General features: G+C 40.0%; 1 protein-coding gene across 1 annotated transcript in view; it reads left to right on the forward strand.

The window, feature by feature from the left end:
- The window catches only part of pdgfra (platelet-derived growth factor receptor, alpha polypeptide), a 39,294-nt gene that overhangs the window by 15,432 nt on the left and 9,086 nt on the right, over positions 1–14,776 (forward strand). The window contains 14 exon segments of the mRNA XM_007892755.2: positions 773–793; positions 796–1,038; positions 2,309–2,439; positions 2,885–3,059; positions 3,492–3,681; positions 4,845–4,960; positions 5,584–5,710; positions 5,965–6,161; positions 9,288–9,382; positions 10,734–10,866; positions 11,718–11,822; positions 12,917–13,027; positions 13,182–13,335; positions 14,401–14,564. Coding sequence (XP_007890946.2) covers positions 773–793; positions 796–1,038; positions 2,309–2,439; positions 2,885–3,059; positions 3,492–3,681; positions 4,845–4,960; positions 5,584–5,710; positions 5,965–6,161; positions 9,288–9,382; positions 10,734–10,866; positions 11,718–11,822; positions 12,917–13,027; positions 13,182–13,335; positions 14,401–14,564 — 1,962 coding nt within the window.

Genomic DNA, 14,776 nt, shown 5'->3' on the forward strand with positions numbered 1-14,776 from the left:
AAGCAGTGATATGAGCAGGCTAGAGAGTGGGATTAATAATTGAAAAAGGAGAAAAACAGAAAGAATACATATTCTCAGTTGTTTAGTTTGGAGACTCGCAAGCACGGTAATGGGTTTCCGTGTATGTCAGGAACCCGGCTGACCTGGCTGTGTGAAGTCCTGTAGTTAGAACACTCGCCTCGCAAGTGCGAGACCTGGGTTCGATTCCCAGCAAGACGAAACCGTGGGCAAGTTTTCTTACTCCACAGGACTGATAATAATCCCTCAAGAAAAAAAACAATAAGAAATTGGTCACTTCAATCCACGATTGCTTATGGGACACTGCTGTGAGCAATTGGCTGCCGCGTTTCGCCCACAAATGTACAATCAATTCATTTTATAATATATTCTGTGAAATGCTTTGAGACGTCTAGAAGACGTGAAAAGCTTTATATCAAATGCAAGGATTATTATTTATTATTATTGTAAACAAAACAATGGCATAAATATAATGGCCAAATGACTTCTTCTTGTGCTGAAAATGTCTGTTTCTATTCTATAAGGTTTTACTTTGCAACATTCAAATGACATATGGTAGCATGACCTTATAAAGGGATATCTCACCGTAATCTTACAAGCATTGAATAACATGCACTCACACCCTTCAGGACTTTCAAGCACATGTTGTACTTTGAAACTTATATTTCACTGATTGAAACTTATATTTCACTGATTGAAACATGTAATGGCTGTTTGTAGCCAATATTAATTATTAAATGTTATCTTTTCCTAGATCCAGAACATCCGTTTGTCCCACAACAATGTTTGAACATGTAGTGATGGCTGCATTTGGTGACGTTGTGCTTATTCCATGTCGTGCATCTGATCCAGAGATCCAGGCCACCCTGTTTAACATAGAGAATAACAGCACAGTCTTTGGCATTTACGACCATAAGCAAGGATTCTCCGGTCATTTCCAAGAGGGAACCTATACCTGCACCACAACAGTTAATGGAGTGAAGTATGAATCACAAGAATATATTCTTCATACATTTAGAGGTGCGGCCCCTCTTTACAGTTCTTTCATTTCATTATATCAATGCTGATTGTCTGCAGCAACATTGTTTGCTGGGATCAAGCTTATCTGAGACTAACACAACATAAAGCTGTGGTCAATGTTGAAGTGGCCTATATCCTGTATTGTAGAAGCAAAGTGTTCACGATTAGGCAGTACAGTTCAATAATGGCTTGTGGAAACTTATTGATAGCAAATGCTTCTAAGAACAAAGTAGATAGGTATTTTTGTAAACTTGTGCCTTTTTTTTTCTTTCTAAATTTATATTTTGGAGGCTCATCAAGATACGGAATTAATGCCTAGCAATGGAAGCACAGTATTGAGCACTGCTAGATCAGACACTATATGGTGTCAAAAGTATTTCCAGTATTTAAATAACTCCCAATTGTCCTTTAAACCTCACATCCATGCTGTGACCCCTTAGCTTTTCTCACCTCCATCCACAACATTGCCCACCTCCACCACTATCTCTCCCCTCGGGCAACTACATATTCATAATGTCCAGGCTTGACTATGCCAACGCTCTACTTGCCGGCGATCCAATTTTTCCCTTCAAAAGCTACAGATTATCCAGAACTCTGCAGTTCATGTCCCTCACTAGGCTTCACTAGCCTATCACCCTCATCCTCACCTGGACCAATGGCTCCAAATCCCCAGTGGATCCAGTTCAAGATCCTTGTCCTAACCTTCAAATCTTTCTATGGTCTTGTCCCCCTATCTCTGCGACCTTCTCAAATCCTACAAATCCGGCCACTCCCTTTGCTCTGCAGGTACCAGCGGGCACCAGCCTGCTTCGCGTCGCCCATCCTACCCACCTCACCATTGATGGTCAGGCTTTCAGCCTATCTGTTGGAAATCCATCCCAGAGTTCCATTGGCTCAACCCTTCTCTTACCTTATTTAAAGTCCATCTGAATATCTTCCTCATTGAACCATGCTTTTGGTAATCTTTCCCTCCCCATCCTCCTCACCTCCCACCCCACTTCAGCTCCCACCCCCAGCTCGAGCGTAAACCCTGTACTGTCCTGCGCCTCGGTATGTCTGCCCGACATGAAAGATGCTATATAAATAAATCTCTACAACATAAATAAAATGTTGTTGTTGATATTAAAAAGAATGTATTTTCCTATTTGAATAAGAAATTGCAATTAATAACCTAAAAGTGTTATTTATGTTTCACTGCAGAGATGGATTTCAACACAATATCTTTATTAGAAGGATTTCAACACAACATCTCTGTACTTTCTATTTTTAGTGGCTGAGACCCTTGAGGTTGAAATAGAAGCTCCTAAAACAGTAGTGAAAGTGGGTGAACCTATTTCTGTGACCTGCATGGTAATGGATAATGAAGTGGTGGATATAGAATGGAATTATCCAGGAAAAGATGTGAGTAAAATAAATCTTTTCCATTCCTATGTTTGTGACATTTTCATACTGCCTTCCATTCAGAATGAGTATTAGTGAACACCTTAAATTTAGATCCATTCCTTTGCTTATTGTTGATCAGTAAATTTTCTCCCAATGTTCACATTTTCTTTCATTAACAAAAATGGGTGGCATCATCCTTGTGTTTTGGATGCCTATTGCAATTTTATTTTAGGTTCTGGAGGCAGGATTTGAGTACTACTCCCCAGGATATTGTCGGAATTAAGACAGCGGCTTATTTAGCTTGACCAAACACTGATCTCCATAATTGGGACAACTTTAGACATGGAGAAATCCTCAGGCACATCCCTTGTGCTGAAACCACTTGGGAAGATACTCATTCATTCTGAAATACCCCACTGGAAGAGATTGTGGTCATTCCAATTGGTTTCTTGTCTCATTACAGAAGAGGACTATTGCCATTCAAACACTTCGTGAAACAAGAATACCAAACTTAAAAATTATGAAGACCCTGCTCATTGAGAATGCCAGTCTGGAAGATTCTGGAGTTTATGAATGTTCTGTGGAACATGCAACCCAATTTACCAATCAATTGAGGAAAGTTCGCATCTCTGTCAATGGTATGTATTGGTTATATCCCACGTCTGTCATATTCAGATCATTCTGGAGTCCCAAGACTTGGCTCATACCAACCTGCATCTTTCCGAGTTTAGATCCTCTGGGAGAGAGAGTGTGAATCCCATTCCAGACCAAGGAACATTTCCATGCTTCTGGAATGGGCTTTGTGGGTGTTTGGCTTTACAATATTTTCTGTGAAGCGCTTTGAGATATCTCAATCTTTCTGCTGCCCCCCCCCACACTAAAACAGTCATCTTTTAGTTGCTTCTTTTTAATGGGATTTCTCAGTACAAATACTAAATGAAAAGACTAATGAGCGGTGAAAGACAGATTTCTCTTGACCGTTTTTCTTTCCCTTTATTATAATGCAAGTATTCTAAGAAGCCTGTTGCTTTATTGCAATTCAGTTGACATTCTTTCAATTTCGTTCACAGATAAAGGTTTCATCCACTTGAATCCTCACTTCGGAACACAAGAGTTTGCAAATCTGCATGAAGTTAAGCAGTTTGTGGTGGACATTGAAGCTTACCCAAAACCTACTGTACGGTGGTTAAAAAACAATGTCACACTGCATGAAGAGAACAATGAGGTGATAACCAACTTGGCGGATGTGCAGGAAACCAAGTAAGACTGCAACCTGTACAGGCTGTAAAACAAATCCACATAATAAAGCATCTTCGACACGATTGATGAGATAATGCTCAGGTAGAAAGAGTAATGAGAATAACACAGTTATTTATAATAACTTTTGCTTTATTATAATTAGAATTATGTTATCCTGCAGTATTTAACTTGGTATAATTTTTTTACATATATAAAGTGTGCCGAAGTAAATCCTATCTATCTCTCTACATAAAAGCTTTTCAGCGTGGTGTCACTGACGGCTCACTTGGGAAAGGCACTTTCCAATGTGGAACTGAACCACACGAATAAGACCCTGAGTTCAATGCTCAGTGTGTGCTGAATGTGTGCTGGATGGCTGATCTACCTTTCATGTGTGACAAATTAGGAAACTCATCACAATGCTTAATCGTATCCAAAACAGTCTTAGAGTTCCGCACATGCATGCCACCTACACATGGCAATGTCCCTGTGTCTGGAATGGAATCTGTTTTCTCCCTGGAGTGATGTGCCCTGCTTACCTATTCCAGAAAGTATTAGTTATAGGATGGCGAGACTCCGGTGTGTGTATTGGGACCCTGGAGTTTAACCACACCCTTCCCGATGTGAAAGGCACTATATAAATGTACATGTGTAGTTGTCAACTAGCTAACATTGCATAGCTTGTCAATGTGTCGTAGCATTGTCTGGCAAACTTTCTGCTTGCTTGGGAAGCAACTCTTGTCCAGCTAGCAGCACTCTACTCTTCAGGGCTTTTGCTTGCAGGGTTAAATGGAGCCGTGTGGGAAGAATTCCTGCTCCCAGTAGGCTCCTCCAAATGCTGTCAATGAGCTCGGCTGGCTGGTTATTAGCAGTGTGAATCTGCCTGGATCAGGAACTGGATACTGAGACCGCACAGATCTAATTTGGGTGGTGACAGGATTTTGACATTTGGGCTCAATGGTTTTAGGAAAGTTGCATGGGTTCTCAATCCCAATAGGTATCCAGTGAGCTTAGGTTTGAAATGTGGACGTGTGTGGAAGTAACGTAAGGCAAATATTTGGCTTGGCTGTGAAATCACTTCCACATTCACAGAACTTGCTGACACTCACTCATACCGAAACAAATTGAAATGTGTGATTGCACTTCTGTTAAATGAGAATCTGTTTACTGTTGATTTTCTGCAGGTATCAAAGCAATCTGACTCTGATCCGTGCAAAAGAACAAGATAGTGGAGCTTACACCATTGTAGTTGACAATATCGATAACATGACCACTTATACCTTTGATTTACAGGTTAAAGGTGAGTCCATGGTTTTTAAAAAAAATGTCTGTGATTTGTATAGGTGATTCCCTGGAGAAGACAGTGTTTGCATCCTGAAGGCTTTTGTATGCAGCAGTTAGACTGCTAGAATGCTGTTTAGACATCAGTAAGCTCGAAAAGCATTCTCACATTAGCATATGACACCTTGTTGTCATTAAGGTTAATTTAAGATAATGCAAAATTATGGAAATTCTTAAATTTGCTCCCTGTTCAGAACCAAGTTTTCTCTAGTTTTTAAAAAAGAACCAACTTCCAAATTAAGAATGTTTTAAAGAAGTGTCTGCAATTTCCTTTGCGTCAAAATGATCTTTCCAGTGGAATGTCAGGCCCAAAGTCTTAGATGCTGTAAAAAGGATGCTGTATTGTTATTCTGGTAGCTGTGACACTCTGGATTATTTTGTCTTTGTATGAGAAGCTTGATCTTCCAGTTTGCTGTAGAGATCAATCACACTGTTGAACAGAAATGCAAATAACTGGACAATTACTTGTGCCATAAACAACTTTAACAGCACTCACATTGATCGCTCTGCAATCAGCACTTGTTTTTGTCAGGCAACTGCAGATCAACTTTCTTGTGATACTCTTCTATTGCCTTCTTTCAGTGCCAGCTAAGATCATTGACCTTCGCGATGTCCACCACGGCTCTGCCAATGGCCAGATAGTTTCCTGCTTTGTTGATGGGACACCAAGTCCAGAGGTCGAATGGCTCATTTGCACGGATTTAAAAAAGTGAGGACTTAATCATTCAATCATGCAGCATATTTACGTGAGGAAACTACTTGCTTTGAAATTATATTTCTGATCTTGATATTTACTGCCTCTGATTCAAATAAAATTCTGCAGTTGAATAAAATACTTCACTAATATGACCTCCAAATGCCTGGAAAATGTGAATATGTATATTTATATTGTTGAGGTAATAAAGTGCTGCATGAGTATTGAGATGGTAAAGGAGGCTTAATGTGCTTTGTGCCTTCCCTTAGGTGTGCAAATGATAGCATGCTCTGGAACGTGCTGCTCAATAACTCTAGCGACATCAGCATCGAGACATTTGAGACGAAAGAGCACCATGTGGAGAGCAAGTTGACCTTTCAGAAAATCGATAACACAGTGGCCGTGCGTTGCGTTGCCAAGAATGAGCTTGCAGCCGTCGCGCGTGAAGTCAAACTGGTCTCTCATAGTAAGTGACAATGAGAGGTTGCCACTCCTCTAGCTCTGACTGAAGAGATGTCTGATTAACAGCCCAGGAGGCCTGAAATCCACCAGGTCGCAGACTGTAAGACCATTTTGTCTTAAATTTCTAAATTTGCACAGAATTGTGGAAAATTCTTAAATTCTGTCTTAACTTTTAAACTTTTTTTAGCAGGTCTTAAAAACAATTAACTTCCACATTTGGACTGAATTTGAGAATGCTTCACAATTGTGAACAATCTTAACTTTTAAGACAAAATAGTCCTTTAGGCCAAGAGTAAACTAACTTCCTGTTCGGCCTTGTCTATGGTCACCTTCCCCCTCTCCCTGGCTCGGCTTCAAGCTCCAACGTTGATAAGTGGTCAGAGATGCTATCTCAGCTGGAGGGCGCTATATAAATACAAGTTGTTATGATAATAATAATCCTTGCATTTTGATATTGAGCTTTTCACGTCTTCTCGACGTCTCAAAGCGCTTCACAGAATAGACTGTAAAGTGAATTGACTGTATATTTGTGAGCAAAACGTGGCAGCCAATTACACAGCAGTGTCCCACAAACAGTCACGGATTGAAAATGACCAGTTTATTATTTTTTGGTTGTTGTAAGTAACGTGCCGAGGCAGCAATTGACTGGTGATGTAATAAACCTATGGAATATCCCAATGGTTTACCCACAAATACTATTCTGGATTTTATATCAATGATTGGATTTGCTCAGCTTCATTTACTGTTTTTTGAACCAGTATCACCAGTTGGTGTTTCAGGATGGCCTCTTGACAACTATACAACGAGACACACATCCGGAATCTTACTGTACAAAACACTGCCTGCACATAAGAATTTTAATTGTACCATCTACTGATCCAGAGGCTTTTGCATAACACTAAACTAACTCATCACAAGTTTATGAAATGGAATCCTTTGTGACCGATATAGACCAGAGCATTTTCCAAAGGTGCTTGAACCTGATTTCCAGAATTTTGGGATCCAACAATGTTGCAGAATTCTCTGTCACTTGAAGTTATTATTCTTTCAAAAGAAATGAACATAGTACGAGAATGTACCGGGAGTGCCTCAATCGTCTTCTGAATGCAGTCGGATCTAATGCTCTGAAAATGCTAGGGAAGTGCATCTCCGCCAGCGGCTAGGATGGACTGTGTGGCAAACTATTTCAATACATTTGGATTGGCAGTGTCTATATGTGATGCAAACGACTGACAGATCTGAACCTTCACATAAATTGCTTTTTAGAATGTTCACAGCAATTTGATCTGTTTAATCAAATAAATCCTTCCACAGGGATATCTACTTTATCTGAATTGTCTCCTCTGGTTATGGGACGCGTTGTGCCTCAGAGAAAAAAATTGTTGTTATTCTAGTCAGTGAAATATTATGAGTGCAAGAACAAAAGGGTAGAGATTCCCTATGCTTTTTAATCTTCACCTGAGTTGATACAAATTGTCCAGGATGGTTGAAGCTACATTGCTACCTTTGCATCACAAAAGACTTGTATGTTTGTGGAATGGAATGCCTTACGGTTGACGCAGACTGGAGGATTTTCCGAAGGTGCTTCTACTCAATGTGATTGTAGTCACCCGACATTATTGGTAATCCTACAAATTTGCAGAACTCTTGCTCAGCTGAATTTTTTTTGAGAAATGGTCAATCACTTCCTCAATACAGTTGGAGCGAATGAATATGATGACCTGAAATTGATTGGATTCTCCTTTGGATCGGACCGAGGTCGCATTTACCTTTTCTGTTGGATGTTAAAGGTCCCATGGCACTATCCATAATGAGAAGGGAGTTCTCGCCAACAATCCCCAGATAAAGTTGATCATTGGCTTCATGGCTGTGTGTGGTACCTTCTTGTGAGCAAATTGGATGCCATGTTTGTTTACAAAATATTACAAAACAAAATAGGGATTAGAATGGATGACTTCTTGGAGGAGTAACAACAACAACAACAATTCCGGGGCTAACGATCCCTTAAAATAATAATAATTTGGTCACTGAATCTACGACTGTTTGTGGGACACTGCTGTGCGCAATTGGCTGCCGCGTTTCGCCCACAAAATATGCAGTCAATTCACTTTGCATTGTATCCTGTGAAACGCTTTGATGTATCCCGAAGACGTGATAAGGCGCTATGTCAAATGCAAGGAATATTATTATATAACTACAATTTGCATTTATATAGCCCCCTTCACGCCGAATGGTGTCTCAGAGTGTCTTCAAGTAAAAACTGACACAAAAAATGTGCTGTACTGTTGTACATTTCTATGATTCTATGGTTATTAAATAATTGTAATAATAGTAATCTTTGCATTTGATATAGTGCCTTATCGTGTCTTCTAGACCAAATGGCCAAAGTGCTTTAATACAAAGTCTTTACACCAATCGTCCCATGGTGCTAACTTTTACAGTTTTTGTGATGTGCAAATGAATCATCAATTGAACGTCTTCTCTTTAGAACTTGGAGATGATGCCTTCATTTAAGAAGAATCAAAGTCACTTCACTAACATCAAAAGGATTCTCATAGAATATGATCAGTAGCCAACAACAACAATTTGCATATATAACACTTTCACGTTAGGAGGATATCTCACAGCATTTCACAAGCTGACTGGGAGCCAGCATTGATGACTGTGTCATTTGTCCTTTCACTGACCAAAATGTGCCACTTTTTTTTATTTACATGCAGTCCATGCTGAGTTTTGTTGTCTTCATCGAAAATCTCAGGGTAGATTCCGTTCAGAAAGAGATGACAGCTGGGCCTGAAGAGTTGATAAATTGTGGCACTGGATGGATCCAATAACAGTTATGGATGCGGTCCATGAGGAACCCCCTTGTTATTATTGAGCACATTTACTTTGATTTCCCTTGGATGATTGCCATGTCCCAAGGTCCACAGAGCAGCCTTTCACCTTTCAATTCTAAATAAAGCAGACTATCAATGACTAACACTGTGATATGCACCAGAGGGAAAATATTCACATTGATTGACTTCTCCTACAGTTACTGCTTCCTTTTAATTATATTTCAAAATCTGCCGTTAGACACATATATGTTGTTGTTGCAAGTGACTACATCACCTTTTTGTGTTGTGCACAGATCTACATTCTGAACTAACGGTGGCTGCAGCAGTTCTGGTGCTGTTAGTTATTGTGATCATTTCTCTGATAGTCCTTGTCGTGGTTTGGAAACAGGTAAGAAATACATTTAGATCTCAGTCAATTAAAACGATACCATATTAACATTTCCAACTGAAAGCAATGGACTATCTGCTTTGCATATCTTTGTCAGAAAATGTCACCAATTTTTAAAATGAGCTCTATGGTTTCATAGAGGTGTGAAGAGATTGATTACTTATTCCGAATCTGAACACTGGTGTGTACGGGGTAATCGTAGAAATAACTCTTATAATCTCCTTTTGCTCGTATGCTTACCAACATTTGGCTACATGCATCTGGTTAATACATTTAGAGGCAAACGGATAATCCCCACCACCCCCAAAAACTTGAATGTGCCTCAGTTAGAATTCTGCAAGTATTATTATGACTACCATATGCTGATATGACTGTCCTGCGGGGAGGGTGGAGGGGAGTTGAACTGGTTGTAAGGTAACATGTTGGCAACAAATGGATGTATATCCTCAAGTCAACCCTCTGTGGGGGTGTGGTAGTCCAGTTCCTATGCTAGGTAGGTCCGCAGGACTCCAGGGCGCAGCTGATGACAGCCCAGTCAGGCTGGCTCATTGGCAGGACTTGGAATGTCAGACAGATCATTGGGGAAAATGTTTTTTTCTACTCAGTTCCTGTTAACCCTGCAAACCAAAGCCTGAATGGGTAGGTCCGAGGTGAACACGCAGCAGAAAGCTTGCCGGACAATGATTTAATTAACAAGCTATGTGGCTTTAACTGGTTAAAGTCCAGGAATACCCCAACGCAAACACTGTGGTCCTCAAGCCTGGGCTCTTACCAACCAATGCCTAATACTCCCTGGAATTATGCAAGTAGGATGCATTCCTCCATGGAGAGAGTGCACATTCCATTCCAGACACAGGGAACTAGCCATGTGTAGGTGGCAAACATATGTGGTACCCTCAGTCTGGTTTGAATATTCTTAAACTTAGCGATGGATTGCCCCATATGTCATGTACCAGTTGAATAGATATGAAATTCAGTAACTGGCATTTTGTCCTCCCCTCCTCCTGGGGACATCAAGTAGCAAATGGTCTGGAGGTGAAATAGCAGATGTACAGCTGTCAGCCTGACTTAGTTGGCAGCACTCTCGCCACTGGGTCAGAAGGTTTTGATTTCAAGCCCAACACTGGGACTGAAAACTCACAGTGCAGGCTGATTCTCCAATGTACTGCAAGTTAATTTTTAATGGATCTTTAAAATATTAGTTTTAAAACAATGTGATATTTTTTAACGGGTTAATTTTAATAAATTTTTTAATTTTTGATAATTATGGAATTTTTATCCCAATGTCCATTTAATTTGATGAAAAGGACTATTGGACTGCATTGATGCATTCATCTCCTGTTCTATATAGAAACCAAGATATGAGATACGATGGAGAGTAATTGAATCTATCAGCCCTGATGGACATGAATACATTTATGTTGACCCCATGCAACTTCCCTATGATACAAGATGGGAATTTCCCAGAGAGGGTCTTGTCCTTGGTAAGTCTTCACTGACTCATAGCTCAGAAACATTGAGTTGCTTGAATACCATTGAGTGCATATTGGTGGTTTAACAAGAGCTGTTAATGCAGAGTTGGTGAGAATGTTTAAGAAGGACTAGATAAACACTTGGCAAGTAAGGGATCTAAGAAAATGGCAGAGCAGGCTTGACGGGCCTTATGGTCCACTTCTGTTCCAATGTTCCTAACATGAATGTAATACTCTATGTGCAATGCAGATGCCATCTCACCCTTTGAATAACTGTTGCTGTCCACTGTTTATGAAGGGCTTCCTCCTTCTGAAAGATTATAGTACTGCAAAGACCTTGTGCTGAAATATTAAAGCAAAACTAGTGGAAAAATACTAAAAAGAATAGGAAACAAAGCCTTCTTTAAATATGTCTTAGAAATAAAACAAGTGGCATCTTTTATATATTGGCGCATAATTACCACTGTAATCCATGCTTCAAAATGAGTACTGAAGAGGGCTATCATTTTTATAAATACTCAAAGCATAACATTACAGTCAGCCATAATTGCTTCAAAGACACACCTATAGGGAATAGTGGGGTATAGGAGAGAGAAGAATAGGTGCGGTTCATGTGGAGTACAAACTCTACATAGACTAATTGAGTGAATGGTCTGTTTCTGTGCTGTATCTCATGAATTAACTATGTAACACCATTATGGTCTGGGACAGACCCTCTATAGCATGCTACGGACTCTCATAGTCTATGACAGAGTAGTTTTTTTGTCCACTTTATTTGATGCTTTATTTTGCAATGTGAGCTTAGGGCAAAAACTATTGTCAGTGGCGTGTGATTATTAAAGTTCTCCTGCTTTTTATTAAAGGTCGAATTCTTGGGTCTGGGGCCTTTGGGAAGGTAGTTGAAGGAACTGCCTATGGCTTGAGTCGCTCACAGCCTGTCATGAAGGTTGCTGTGAAAATGTTGAAACGTAAGTGAACTTGCTTGCTATACTTTATTTAGCATAATGTTGTATTTGCTTAGGGAGTTTTAGGGAGTTTCTACCATTGTCTTGGCTAACAACCCCTAAATAAAATTGGTAATTTGCTTCATGCTGTTTGTAGGATACTGCTGTGTGCTAATCGGCTGCCAAATTCAAAATACAAAATACACTGTCAACAACAACAACAAGATTCCATTTATAGAGCGCCTTTCACGTCGGGAGGACGTCCCAAAGCGCTGGACAGTTGGGTCAGGACCCGAGCAGGGGGGAAATGGTCAGGGTGAGGGGAGGGAAGGGAGGGAACGAGGAGGGGGTAGAGAGTCGAGAGAGAGCTGAAGGCACGGTCAAAGAGAAAGGTCTTGAGACCGGCCTTGAAGGAGGAAAGGGAGGAAGCAAGGTGAAGGCACTGGGGATAGAGTTCCAGAGCCACTACTCTTTAAGTAACTGGTGTGAAGCACTTTGAAATGTCCACTCGATGTGAATGGGGTCATATCAAATTCAAAGATTGCTATTATTCTTTGTAGCTTGTGTAAGATTTTACACTGTTTCAAGCTGTTTCATATGATTTCTACATTACATGTAAATTAAATAATAATAATAATTCTTGCATTTGATGTAGCCCCTTATCACGTCTTTGAGACGTCTCAAAGCGTTTAACAGAATATACTGTAAAGTGAATTGACTGTATATTTTGTGGGCAAAACACGGCAGCCAATTGTGCACAGCCAAATATACATGCATGGTGACAAGCCCAAACATGGAGATCATTTCATGTTATGCTGATGTCTCAGAGGTGAGGACTTTACAAGCACTTTTACCGACTTCACAATTTAATGAATGGTTTCCTGTTCTTAACCTCTATCTAAAATGATGTGACATTTATGTAGAGAGTATGAAATATGCGGTGAGATTAACAGAGAGGAAGGAGAGAGTGTCATGAAATATCTCATTATCTCATTGGTATAGGTTTAGTTGTTCTGCAGTAAGTTCCTAGGCAAAGGTTAAATTTTACTGAAAATGAATTGCTTTAACTTTGTTAACAATTGTAATTTAAAGTTGACTTCTATGTATTTGTTTTTCAGCCACAGCTCGATCTAGTGAGAAGCAGGCACTAATGTCTGAATTGAAGATAATGACCCATCTCGGACCACATTTAAACATTGTCAATCTGCTGGGAGCCTGTACTAAAACAGGTGGGTTTTGCCAGTTTATTCTAAAACAGATTTTTCCATCTAGTTTTTTTTCTGCTATATTTCCCAGTGCGATGAACCATCCACCCACTGATTCCTTCATCCAGGACCTTTCAGAGGAATGCATTCCACTGACTTTAGTTGTCTTTTCTATCAGGTCCAATCTACATAATTACTGAATACTGTTTCTATGGAGACCTGGTAAACTACCTACATAAGAACAGAGACAACTTTGTCAGCCGGTACTTTGAAAAAGGCATGAAGGAAAAGGACATTTTTGGTATTAACCCTGCTGATGAAAGCACAAGAAGGTGCGTCAATTAATGGATAAATAGTAGGCAGTTTCTTCCAATTATTCTTATACCCAAATAATAAGATGTGCATGTGTGTTTGTGTTAGTGGTGAGGAGAAGCAACTTGTGATGTGAGAATTATAACATGGAACATTAGAGTACAGACAGGCCATTCGGCCCAAGAAGTCCATACCAGTGTTTATACTCCAGTGACCCTCCACCTCTCCTAATCCCCCCTCCCATACTCCTCTATTCCCTTCTCTCTCGTGTGTGTATCAGGTTTCCTCTTAACCATGTTGTTTTTTTTTGCTTCAACTACAGTTTCTGGCAGTGAGTTGTACATTCCCACCACCATATGCGTTCTTCGAAACTCCCTTTTAAACCTACTAAATCTGTACTTACGCCACCTTTTTTGGACTCACCAACAAGTGAAAAACATCTTATTTCCATCCACCTTATCAAATCCTTTGACAATCTTAAAACACCTCTTATCAGGTTCCCTTTCAATTATCTCACTCCAGAGAGAAAAACTTCAACCTGTTGAATCTTTCTTTGATAGCTTGGTAAAGGCTATGCTACATTGCTGTACTCTCCCCCGATGCTAGAATATCCTTCTTGGAGTATTTTGACCAGAAACCCACACGGTATTTACTGATACTGTGACAGTTGTCATAAGGACAGATATTGTGATTACAACCTTCCCTTAAAGACATTCTTTAAGACAGGTTTGGGCATTTGGTGCCGGGCCACCATTACTCCTGGCCACAGGAGTAGCCTTTCAGCACCTCTTCACCAGATACCGGCTTAAATGCCGAAAATGCACATTTTGCATAAACTTCTAATTGTGTAAAAATTGGCTTCAGATAAGCAATTAAATTGCAATTAAATTGATATAAGGACATGTCAGAAATAGAAACTCAGGTTGAGCTGATCACAGGGCTAAGCATTGCTAAAAACAAAGATTAGGATTCAGTTATATGGTAGGAAAAGACCCGAGGTGGCTAACACCTACTCTTATTACCATGACAATTGGTTTCTAGAACCATCACCTCACGGAGATTAATGTCTGGTTTTGTTTCTGTAGCTATGTGATTCTGTCGTTTGAGAACAATGGCGACTACATGGACATGAAGCAAGCTGAAAGCACCCAGTATGTGCCAATGTTGGAAAGAAAAGACAGTTCAAAATATTCTGACATACAGCAGTCAGTGTATGATCACCCACCATCACACAAGAAGTCACTAACAGGTACGGTCATCGGCAGTACTGATGGTGTGTGAGACTTGTGGAGAACAGAAATGTCTGGAGTAGGCGAGTGAAGCCCAGTAACTCAATACAATTAGTAATGATGGTCAGAATCATTTAGCAGTGTCTTTTGGAGAGTTGCTGCTATTTGGCAGTGCTTCTGAAAACCTGTGGTGAGGTGCGATTTCAAAGCAACTATTTAAATCCTCGATTCT

Source organism: Callorhinchus milii, unplaced genomic scaffold, assembly GCF_018977255.1.
Source record: "Callorhinchus milii isolate IMCB2004 unplaced genomic scaffold, IMCB_Cmil_1.0 Scaffold1, whole genome shotgun sequence".
Taxonomy (NCBI): domain Eukaryota; kingdom Metazoa; phylum Chordata; class Chondrichthyes; order Chimaeriformes; family Callorhinchidae; genus Callorhinchus; species Callorhinchus milii.